The sequence below is a fragment of the Portunus trituberculatus genome, chromosome 31 (genome assembly GCF_017591435.1).
Source record: "Portunus trituberculatus isolate SZX2019 chromosome 31, ASM1759143v1, whole genome shotgun sequence".
In the NCBI taxonomy this organism is placed as follows: domain Eukaryota; kingdom Metazoa; phylum Arthropoda; class Malacostraca; order Decapoda; family Portunidae; genus Portunus; species Portunus trituberculatus.
In genome coordinates this window covers 804,122-816,128 of record NC_059285.1, presented here as the reverse complement: position 1 = coordinate 816,128, position 12,007 = coordinate 804,122, and the positions used below count along the sequence as shown (strand labels likewise).

Here is a 12,007-nt window from a genome sequence, read left to right as displayed (position 1 = left end):
GACAGAATACCTTGGGAGTGAGAGAGAAAAGAAAGTCTTAGTAGTGAGGCTGCAGGAGGAGAGGCATACAGTTAGCAAGATCAGACGAGCAGTCGGCATGACAATAATGGGAAAAGATAGCAAGAGTTGCAACAATGTGGTGGTGAGAAAGAGGGGTTGATAAAACAAAAAGCTTTTGATTCCACCCTATCTAATAAAACAGTATGAGTGGAACACCCCACATACATGTGGAGAATACTCCATACATGGGCAGATAAAGCCTGTGTAAAGAGTTAGCCATTGGGAGGGTGGGGTGAGAAAAACTGGTGGATATGACTCAGAATACCTAACTTTATAGAAGCTGTTTTGGCTAGATAAGAGATGTGAAGTTTCCAATTTAGATCATGAGCTGAGGATATTCAGTGTACTGTAGAAGATGGGGACATTTGAGTGTTATTGAAGACAGTTGTCTGGGAGATTGTGTAAAGTTGATAGGTGGAGGAATTGAGACAGAGCCTTCCAACAATACAAAGTTTGCTCTGCCCTAATCAGAAATTTTGAGAGATCAGAAGTCAAGCATTCTGTGGCTTGCCTGCATGATCTGTTTACTTCCTAAAGGTTTGGTCATATCATAAAAGATGTGTAAAAGTGTAAGGTGGTACCATTAGCATAGGAGTTGATAAAACAAGCTTAGTTTAGAAGATCACTGATGAATAACAGGAAGGGAGTGACACGAGAGAATGAAATCGGTGGTCAGAATATCGATATTCTACACCAATCTAACAGAGTAACTTGACCTAACCTAGCCTGAGCAATACCTAACTAACCTAGGTAAAGATAAGATAAAACCGTAAGGTGGTGTGCTTGAGGATAAGTTACCGTGAAAACTTTGTGTAGCTACTGTAGTATTAAAGGTGGCGCCGTCATAGTTAAATACAGCAGCAGTGCCTCCCCATTTTTTATTTATGTATTTTGTAATAAGAGGTGATATTTGGCCATATTTTAGCCTTCCCCACATGAAAACTCAACTTTCCCACCAGTTAGGAGAGAGAGAGAGAGAGAGAGAGAGAGAGAGAGAGAGAGAGAGAGAGAGAGAGAGAGAGATATAGAGCACTGATAAATTTAGTAAAAGATTGAGAAGTGGTATAATCAGATGGCGAAAAACTAGGAAGATTGAAGAGCAACAAGTATAACGAACACTCACGACTCTGAAACATTCACTACTTTTCACTAGTATGTAAGTACTCATCTGACACTTTTACCTGAAGCTTATGTGCGCTGGAGGGCAGACAGCTATGGAGGTGATGGCAGGTGACGGGAGAGCTTCGCTTGTTGTTTTGTCATTTTCGGTTTCAGTAAGACTCTAACTCAGCACAGCTTTCTTGAGCAGTGACACAGCTAACACGGGAGCAGACTGTATTTCCCAATCTTTTTACAGTGAAAACGAACACAGTACAGCCTCAGAGAGGTTTGAGATAGCTTCTGTTGTTGGCACTTGTCAAATCTGTCACGACTCACGAGGTGAGGGATGCGCACTGTGCAGGGATTTACATCAGTTTAAAGACTGGGAACTTGAGGGAATTGTTAATGTCTACGCAATTCTTTAGGAAAATTTTCCCATGAAATCTGTAATTCATATGGAAGTAAATTCGATATCAATTTTTCAGGATTATCTGTTATAAGTACCTCTGGTGGGGACTGGGGGGGACCAGCGTTTCAAGCTTGAACCAAAGACTATATTATAATTTATAAACTTTGCTTGAACCTTCATGTCTTTCTCTCCCAGGCTGATTACTGCTCCTGAGAATGTTGCTTACATAATCCTTGTTATATCATCCATACCATTGAAAGACCTCTATAAGGTCCTCTTTTAACCTTTACCCCTTTAAGAAACGTAAATCTAAAAGCTTCGATTGTCTCCTTTCGTAAGGAATCCCTTTCATTATAGAAGGGAGGAGTTACCTTGTAACTGTAGCTCATCTATGTGCTGTTCCTCCATCAGTTTCCAGTGTGGGGAGGACGGATGGAACAGATACAGATACAGGCATGGCCTGTGATGCACGTGCTCAAGCGTTTGTGTTCTTTTTCGTTTTTATCGCGACTATTCATAACAAGTCATAATATTGGCGCCTTTTCTCCTCAAAGCTCGATGATGGCCCTTTCTTGGTTTTGATGAAAAAAAAAAAAAAAGTTATTACTTGGAAAGAGGCTCAAGACGATGACGAGACTGGAGACTGGTTATATAATGTAGTGTTGTTACTACGAATACTGATCCGCAAATTACACTGCATACTGCTCTCTTCAATGCTTTTTCATTGTCATAATTATGATAGACATATCAGACATTGATGGAAAGTTACACTTTACAGTAAGTTACATTCACAGTTTGCATAGAAAGGTTTGCCTGATGCTAGAACAACAGTGTTCAGTGACAGGCACCAGTACTGAGCGACGTACAGAGGCTGTTCCACGGAGGCAAGGCGCGTCTAATCATGCCACCCAAAACTAAAGAAAGATGGACACTACTGCAGGCAGGACATGAGCCCCAGACGAATTCAAGGCAAAAGGTTACAGTCTCGGATAAAAACGACGAAAACAATTTTGGGATACGGCACGGACGTCATCATGATGAAGCCTTGAAGCCTGTGCGCAAGGAGCGTCTGGAAAACATCTTGGAAAAGGAATGGGAGCAGGAAATCAAGAAATGTCAACATCCTCGCTGGGACCAGGAAAACTTCCTCGGCCACACTTACTTCACTTGTGAAAAGTGTGGCAACAGGCGGCGGCAGGCGGTGACACCGATGAGCTTCAAATTATGTCAAGAATTTGAGGATTGGTTTGATGATTGTTACCCGCCTTTATCGTCGCCCTCGTCCTTGTCTGCGTCCTTGTCCTCATCTTTTCACAGCAAGAGACTGCGAAGGAATGAATGGGTTCTATACAAGCAGCAGAATCTTCTAAGACGGGAACAGCATCCTGCAGGTGTAGCGAAGACTGTGAGCTCCGATGACATGATACAAAGCGAGACATATCGACGGATAACGGCACAGGTGCACGCTTCTACCACCAAGGTAAACAGTGAGATGCAGGCTCTCGCTCGCCGCTACATAGCTGCTCTGCAAGTATCTGAATCTCGCCTTAGTTGCAAGAATGTTTCTCAACGTAAAAAACAGAACAACCAGCACAGTGAATCAGAAGGGACCCAGAATGAGAATGAAGAGAACTTCGAAAAAGGAGAAGAACAGAAAACCAAGATTGTGGTGCCTCGGCTGAAGGTGCGTGATATAGTGCTGGGTGGTTACTTTTATGCGTGTGTCACCTTCCAACACGTCATGTTCGTGGAAGGCAAGGTGTTCCATCGTCTCATGCCAGTTCATCAAAGGCTGCGGCTCATGTTTCCAGGTCTGTCTCGTGATTTTTCCACTCTGACCTACCTGGAAGCTCTCATCCCAATGCTCTTCCCTCACCTCAACACCACCCAGAATGCTAATCTCCAGGCAACATCTCTGCGCTGGATTTACTCAGCAGCACTCTTGCAACCACAAATACCTAAACGCTCCCTCATCTGCTGCTCTCTAATTGCCATTTCTGCCGAGATAGACCACAACTTATCAAAAGAGAATGTACGCTTTTTGCAAGACTTGGATTGCAACTACAAGAAATGGCGAAAGGTTATGTCCGTCCTTGGACACTTAGCTGCCAAACTGACGAAACACGTGTCACAACCCTCGCAGCCACAGGTAGAGCAAAGGCTGGATGAGGATGAAATAGATAAGGAATAGACCGAATACAACAACAACAACAACAACAGCAGCAGCAGCAGCAGCAGCAGCAGCAACAACAACAACAACAACAACAACAACAACAACAACAACAACAACAACAACAACAACAACAACAACAACAACAACAACAACTAGACACTAAGTAAATTAAGGGAAGAATGGCAAACATCTCCCTCCTGAGGCAGCATCCCTGACCACCTCCCTCCCAGACTGAAGGAGCCTCTCAGAACAAGTGGAGGAGCATCTGATTACGGATTGAAAGTTTATCATTCCAACGATATAGCTGTTAATATGGAGTACGTGTATATTTATGGAAATGTTCTTTTATTGTTGAATTCTGTAACTTGTTAGTGAAAAATATACTTAGTTAAAGTCAAGCAAGTGTGTTCATAGCCTGCATGGTCGTCTTGGCAGTGTGAGGTTGTATGTATGTAGGTTTACTGTATGGATGCGCAGGCTATAGCGGTGCGAGATGGGGCCTTTGCTCCCCCAACACCACCACCTACCACACCGTCACCACCACCATGCTTATCGCTAACACTGTCGCCACCACTGCGATAACCATGAGATGAAAATAACAATAATAACAACAGTAATAATGAAGTAGCGGTGAGCGCACCACCACTGCTGCAGGCACACCAAACAAATCCAATCCAGTCAAGTCACGTAGTCTTGACTGTACATGACTCGCCAGTCAAGAGAACATAATTCTTTAAGTGATTCTGCAAGAACGATTCTCATCAGAGGAGTTAAGTCGAATCAGTAGTAGTAGTAGTAATAGTAGTAGTAGTAGTAGTAGTAGTAGTAGTAGTAGTAGTAGTAGTAGTAGTAGTAGTAGTAGTAGAAGTAGCAGTAGTAACGGAAATATTTGACTCTTATCTAAGACTGAAATACACAGGCAGCGATTTAGTGAAGAAACACAAAACGTTTCAATCACACTCTTGAGAAACCTGAAATATGAAAGCAGAATATATCAGAAGAAAAGAAAAAGATATACAATATTGCTAATGGTAAGTACACATTGGAAGTGTCTGAAAAGAAATATAGATCTATCGCTTGCAACTACATATGAAAAGCAAACAAAACAATAGCGTAATGATTCCACAGACGGCCCCGCATTCTGAAGTGCTCTGGCTTTCCCACCACACACTATTTTCAGAGGCCACAGAGACACAGAGATAATTAGCCGGATTATCAAGAGTGTTCTACTGTTTATCACATAGAAATCTTGCTAGTTCGTCACTATCATCGTAAAACCACCCTTATTAATTCACGTGGGTGCAACTATGGAGCCTTTAGACAGTAATGGAGATGCGGTGTAGAAGTGTTTTAGAATATGCTCCATTGTGAGTTGGCGATGAAGCAACTGTGTAAGGTACTCCGGATGCTGTCACGCAATGCCTTTCTCTCTCTCTCTCTCTCTCTCTCTCTCTCTCTCTCTCTCTCTCTCTCTACTTTATGACGGTGACGCAAATGATCCCTGCTTTTTGTGTCGTTAAGTGAGGGAGGAAGAAGACAGTGCGAGGAGCTACAAGAGATGTGGTGGAGGTAGAGGCAATGTAGGGCTTTGAGATTTGATGTGGAGTTGGCATCACTCTGTTTTCTTTCTCGCCACACACACACACACACACACACACACACACACACACACAACTGCTTCTCTCAAGATGATGCTTAGGTGTTGGGTTTTATTTTCATCTGTAACATCAAGAGCGACACATTACAACAGATTGACGACACGCCCACCTATATAACACTCCTACAGCTACAGTGCCTCCGCCCCTTTCCCTCCCCCACTCTACTCAATCCCTGGGCCTGCATTCTCAAACCATAATAGCGTCTTGACAATTTAATCATCCCTGTGGTCTTTGAAAACATGGTCGTCATTAGGGAAGAGAGCGTTTAATACCTGTCAGCTACAGTCGTTAGGGGAAGGCAAGGGGCTTCTCTTCAGCGCTGTTTGTGCTTTGTGGTGGACCAGCGCAGCGGACAGCCACACCTATCCTCGTGTCTTAAGTAGATATTACATGATGCAACATACTAACCACCGTTGCATATAATCGACACCAGTCATCCGTCCTGACTACTGCCATCCCACCATCATCACCCCAGTATTACATGCTTTCGTCACTACGCCGCCAGCAGTCAATCACACGAAACACAGAGTCTGTATTTTGAAACACGTTATGAACACAATGGAATAAATAGATAAATGTATAACGTTAAGAATCAACGTTACCAATTGTGCTTTCTCCATTATTGGGGCAGAATTACTACTTAACTATCACAAGAATCACGAGAACACCTTGAAAATCTCCATAGTTTCCAGCGTGATCTGCTCATAAGACGCCTTACAGAGTTTGAGAATGCAATCCCCGAGAGTTAGTAGAGAAAATTCAACAGTACAGCACTTAATCCCGAACGATACGAAGGGAAGGATGCAGCGCTGAAGACCCTTTTGAATGCAGCGAAGGTTCGGCTAAAGAGGTGTTTCAAAATATGGTACCGATCATCTTCCTTCCCGCGCTTCTCATCATTCCCGTACTCCTACTCCTCTCCAACACTCCTCAGTCACTCCACCGCCTCAGGGATCTCCACATCATCCACCACCAGGCTGTGGATAAGTCCTTCCCGCCGGTTCCCGCTGCTGACGGCGCGGATGTAGGCAGGGTGGCCACTCAGGTCAAAGTGCGTCTCCGTTCCGTCATCCACAAACTCACCCTGGTGGAGGGGAAGAGGGAACGGGAAGATGAGGTATAGCATTTGCGGGGAAGATGAAATGCTCACTATACTCTCTCTCTCTCTCTCTCTCTCTCTCTCTCTGCAGCGCCCGTATTCAGAAACACCTTCCTCTCTATAACTACGACAATCTTTTCAAGGCCAGAGGGACAACTAGACGGGATTTCAAGACAGTTTCTCCTTTTAACCTACTAAAATCTTGCCAATCTATCATCAGAACCATAAAAAAAACCCCACTCTTAAAAAACACGAGTATCTTCAACTAGAACCCTTTGGAGAGCAGTGGTGGTGAGAGAGCAAAGCGTCTCAGAATACAGAATCATGACTTACAGCGGTGTCCAATCTGTTCCCGTTCACCCACACATCGAGGGTATCTTTCTCCAGCACCACGCGGGTGAGGGCGCCTTCTAAGGGAAACAGCCACGTCTTCAGAATCTTGCTTTGGTTCTCTGTGAATTTTTTGTAACTCTTGCCGTTCACCTGTCAACACGAGATGGGCTAAGATAAGTGGTGGTGGTGGTGGTAGTGGTGGTGAAGGTGGAATGGAGAAGAAACGTAAAGGAGGAACGAACACATAGATAGATAGATAAATAGATAGATAGATAAATAGATAGATGGTTAGATAGATAAATAGATAGATAGATAGATAGATAATATAGACAAAGAGAGAGAGAGAGAGAGAGAGAGAGAGAGAGAGAGAGAGATGGTATAAGGTGAAAAAAAGCTTCCTCTCTCCTTTCTTCCTTCTTTCTCTTCTTCCATTCATCTCCTGTCCATCTATCTACGTCGTACCTAATTTTACTCTCTAAATTAAATAAGCCTATCATTATTATTATTATTATCTTTGTTATTATTATTATTATTATTATTATTATTATTATCATTATTATTATTATTATTATTATTATTATTATCATTATTATTATCAATATTATCTTTATCATATATCATCATCATCATCATCATCATCATCACTACTACTACTACTACTACTACTACTACTACTACTACTACTACTACTACTACTACTACTACTACTACTACTACTACCACCACCACCACTACTACTACTACTACTACTACTACTACTACTACTACTACTACTGCTGCTGCTGCTGCTGATATTACTACTACTACTGCTGGTGCTGCTAATGGTGCTGCTGTTGCTTGTGCTGCTGCTACTACTACTGCTACCATTACCTCGAGGGAATATTCATAGGAGAACCCACCCACAGGTTCAATCTTGATGACGCACTTAGTGTTGCCAATGCTGAACACCTCGGAGCCCACCAGCTTGAACATCCAGTCGTGGTGCACTTTCTCCTGCCGGAAAGAAGACAATCCAACTGTGTTTTTCCTCTCGACCAGTGGGATTAAGCCGCGGTGGATCTGGTTAGCGCTGGATGAGTGAGCTAAGATTTCGATCAATAAGATAACCCCTTCAGCACCATGACGCGTTTCCATATTCATTCTGCTTACTATATGATGATTTGATACAGCTTCAAAAACTTATGTGGGGGATTGAAATAGTAAAGACTGCTGCCATTAATGTTCTGACCTCCATAGACCCTTCCTGATGTCAATAAAATGGTCAAAACGTACAAAAAATATCAAGTAAAAAATGTGTCCCAGAACTGAAGGGGTTTAGCAGCTGTGGATCTGGTCAGTGCTGGATGAGTGAGCTGTAAGATTTCGATCAGTGAGGTTAATTAAGGTTTTCACTACGATATGAAACAATTAACATCACCACAACTATTGCATGGAATCTTAATGACCATATATACTAAAAAGAAAATTAAAAAGAAAAGATTTTTAATTTCTACCGAGTATAAAGATTTGGAGGTGACTCAAGAACAAGGGAAGGTATCTCAGAATGGTGAGTGATTCAAGAAAGATGTGCCAAGTAGCAGGCAGAGTGATAACCCCCCTTCAGTACTAAGACGCAATTATACCACGAGTTTTTTGGTATGGTGAGACTATTTTATTGACATTAGGAAGGGTCTATGGAGGTCAAAAGATTAATGGCCACAGTCTTCACTATTTCAACCCCCCACATATGTTTCTGAAGCTGTATAAAAACACTAAATTGTAAACAGAACAGATATGAAAACTTGTCATGGTACTGAAGAGGTTAAGCAGCTGTGGATTTGTGCATGGTTGATGTTCGGATGGGTGATCGCCTGTGAGAACCTACCAGACCTCTCGGATGGGTGATGCCTGTGATAATTCAACCTGACCTTAACCTACCAAACCTCGCCCTGGACAACAAGAAACACTGTTGTATTATACTGAAACACAGCACTGTATATATCTTATCAAAACATAACATAGCGTGACACGGAATGACACGACACGACACACCACGGCTAATTCTGTATTTCTTTCTTCTACGTATGTATTTTAAATCTACCTCTCCGTCCGTCTTTCTGTAACTGCGCTCACCTTGCCGTCCACCCAAAGCACGCGTCGGCCGGTGGTAGTGCCGTGCTCAAACCCCACCTTGTGAAGCCCGTCGCTCAGGGGCACCTCCCACACGGCCACCAGCTCCCCGCCCAGCCCCATCGGTCCTGCCGCGAGAGGAAACTCATTAAAAAGCTAGATTAAACTATGTAAAGTAATATTGATAACAGTAATAATAATAATAATAATAATAATAATAATAATAATAATAATAATAATAATAATAATAATAGTAATAGTAGTAGTAGTAGTAGTAGTAGTAGTAGTAGTAGTAGTAGTAGTAGTAGTAGTAGTAGTAGTGGTGGTGGTGGTGGTGTTATTAGTAGAACTAGTAGTAGTAGTAGTAGTAGTAGTAGTAGTAGTAGTAGTAGTAGTAGTAGCAGTAGCAGCAGCAGCAGCAGCAGTGGTGGTGCAGTAGTGGTAGCAGTGGTGGTAGCAGTAGCAGTAGCAGCAGTAGTAGCAGCAGTGAGTAGTAGTAGTAGCAGCAGCAGCAGCAGCAGTAGTAGTAGTAGTAGTAGTAGTAGTAGTAGTAGTAGTAGTAGTAGTAGTAGTAGTAGTAGTAGTAGCAGTAGTAGTAGTAGTAATAGCAGTAGTAGTAGTAGTAATCGTAGTAGTATAGTAATAGTAGTAGTAGTAGTAGTAGTAGTAATAGTAGTAATAGTAGTAATGATAATAATACAACACACAATAAACAAAGCAATAACACTGATGACCAAACAAGTGGAATGAGAGTGAAATGGCGAGCAGGAAGAGTGAAAAGTGAAGGCACGGGAAGGCTACATACGACCACAACAAACATGATCACCGCACTCTACATATATTGCACACACTGGAGAAGGAGACTCGATCATTCTGCCAAGGGAGAGGAACAACAAGAAGGAAATTCCCCTAGAACACACACAAAACTAATAAATAAATGAAAGAAAAATTAGATAAATGTATACGTAAATAGATGAAATAAGATACAATACATTAAGTTAAGATACGATAAAAAAAAAGAAGAAAAAAGCATCTTGGAAGGATAAAAGGGTGCCGTTGCGAAAGCTATGTTACGGGAGGCTTTGATGTTAAATGGGTATTCTAGTGGTGGTGGTGGTGGTAGTGGTAATAATTTTCCATCATCAACGTTACTCTCTCTCTCTCTCTCTCTCTCTCTCTCTCTCTCTCTCTCTCTCTTCTTGAATCTTGAATGTAGGAATGTACTTACTAACGTGTGTGTGTGTGTGTGTGTGTGTGTGTGTGTGTGTGTGTGTGTGTGTGTGTGTGTGTTCTCTTTGACTTTCAAGGCCACATACTATCGTTTCCCGTATTTATTATGGATATGTATGTGTGTGTGTGTGTGTGTGTGTGTGTGTGTGTGTGTGTGTGTGTGTGTGTGTGTGTGTGTGTGTGTGTGTGTGTGCGTGTGTGTGCGTGTGTGCTCTTCAGTTTTTCATGGTTTTCACCTGGCCAAGACCTTAATCAACCTAGTCTAACCTGACCTATATATCGTCAGCTAATGTAGTACAACCTTCACCTGGTGCTTTGGTCAACAGGTGTAAGGGGACAGGTACGCCAGCTGCTGCACCAGTCCTCAACACACAGCGGTAATCAATACTCAGGAATTCCCGATGAAACCTGGAATCTTTACGTTCAGTCTTGACGAATCATTACATTACAGACTTCATGTAGCTACGCAGATGGAGTCCTTTATTCATGTAAGCTGTTTGATTTTACTAGGTAAGAGCATACCTAAGCCAACCTAACGTAACCCAACCTAACGTAGCCTAACCTAACCTAACGTAACCCAACCTAACCCAACGTAATCCAATCTAATCCAACCTAACCCAACGTAATTCAAGCTAACCCAACGTAACCCAACCTAACCCAGCCTAACCCAACGTAACCCAACCTAACCCAACGTAACCCAATGTAACCCAACTCAACCCAAACCTAACCTAACTTAATCTAATCTAACCCAACCTAGCTCAACCTAACCCAACCCAAACCTAACCTAACATAATTTAGTTTAAGCCAATCCAATCCAGCCTAATCTTACTCAAACTCAAACCCAACCCTGTAAACACAAGAGAGAATAAGGAAGGCCGCAAGTAACGTTCAGGTACACACGTGCACAGCTGTCTCTATACAAAACATGGGCGTCTGTTTTCATCAGTCATTTCATCTCTAAATGTGCCTCATCTTTCAAAGCTCCCTATTAATTCAGCACTAACAACCTGCATGCTAATTGCTGAGTCTGTTCCATTCTCCTAAAAATAAAAGAAAAAATAAATAAGACAATTGAGATTTTTGCCTGCGTCACCTTTACCACATCACTTATTCCACTTTGACAGACCTTATCAGACGACCCTCACCATCTTTTCCTACGCCAATTCCACATGCACTCCACATACACTACACCAAAGTTACAAGAAAGAAGCAATATCGTTAGTGTTACTATATCCATAAATAAAAAGACTGAAAGATTGGCGTATCACTTCAACTTGAGGTTTTTGAAAGTAGCGGAGGTTCGGAGCAGCTTTTCAGAATCTGGTGCATGAAGTGGGACAGCGCGTGCACAGTTGCAAGGAAGGGCGTGCCAGTGCTTTCTTTATGACACTGCTATACATCCTGCTCCTCCTCTCTCTCTCTCTCTCTCTCTCTCTCTCTCTCTCTCTCTCTCTCTCGCGTCTAAATGAACGATGACAACGCTGCAAATGTGTTATACTGTCTGACTGACTAAATGACTGACGAATTAACTGACTGATGGACTGACAGACTGGTAAACTGAGAAACAGGCTTATTAACTGACCGTCTGACTGAATAACTGGAGAGAGAGAGAGAGAGAGAGAGAGAGAGAGAGAGAGAGAGAGAGAGAGAGAGAGAGAGAGAGAGAGAGATTTTGACCTTTTAATACATTGCATTGATTTTTTTCGTTGTTGTTTTTGTCTAATTCACTAACTTCATTTTACGTTAGTTATAGTAGTAGTAGTAGTAGTAGTAGTAGTAGTAGTAGTAGTAGTAGTAGTAGTAGTAGTAGTAGTAGTAGTAGTAGTAGTAGTAGT

At 42.3% G+C, this 12,007-nt stretch overlaps 1 protein-coding gene across 5 annotated transcripts in view; it reads right to left on the bottom strand.

Annotated features, from left to right (window-relative positions):
* Positions 1 to 5,437: 5,437 nt before the first annotated feature.
* The window catches only part of LOC123511467 (fas apoptotic inhibitory molecule 1-like), an 8,086-nt gene continuing 1,516 nt past the window's right edge, over positions 5,438 to 12,007 (bottom strand). For 4 of the 5 annotated variants that reach the window (XM_045267390.1, XM_045267393.1, XM_045267392.1 and 1 more), the window contains 4 exons: positions 8,946 to 9,070; positions 7,704 to 7,826; positions 6,834 to 6,983; positions 5,438 to 6,485 (listed from right to left, as the gene is read on the bottom strand). In XM_045267390.1, coding sequence (XP_045123325.1) covers positions 6,336 to 6,485; positions 6,834 to 6,983; positions 7,704 to 7,826; positions 8,946 to 9,070 — 548 coding nt within the window. In that variant the 3' untranslated portion in view covers positions 5,438 to 6,335. The remainder of the gene's footprint in view (positions 6,486 to 6,833; positions 6,984 to 7,703; positions 7,827 to 8,945; positions 9,071 to 12,007) is intronic. The other variant, XM_045267391.1, reaches the window with a different exon arrangement.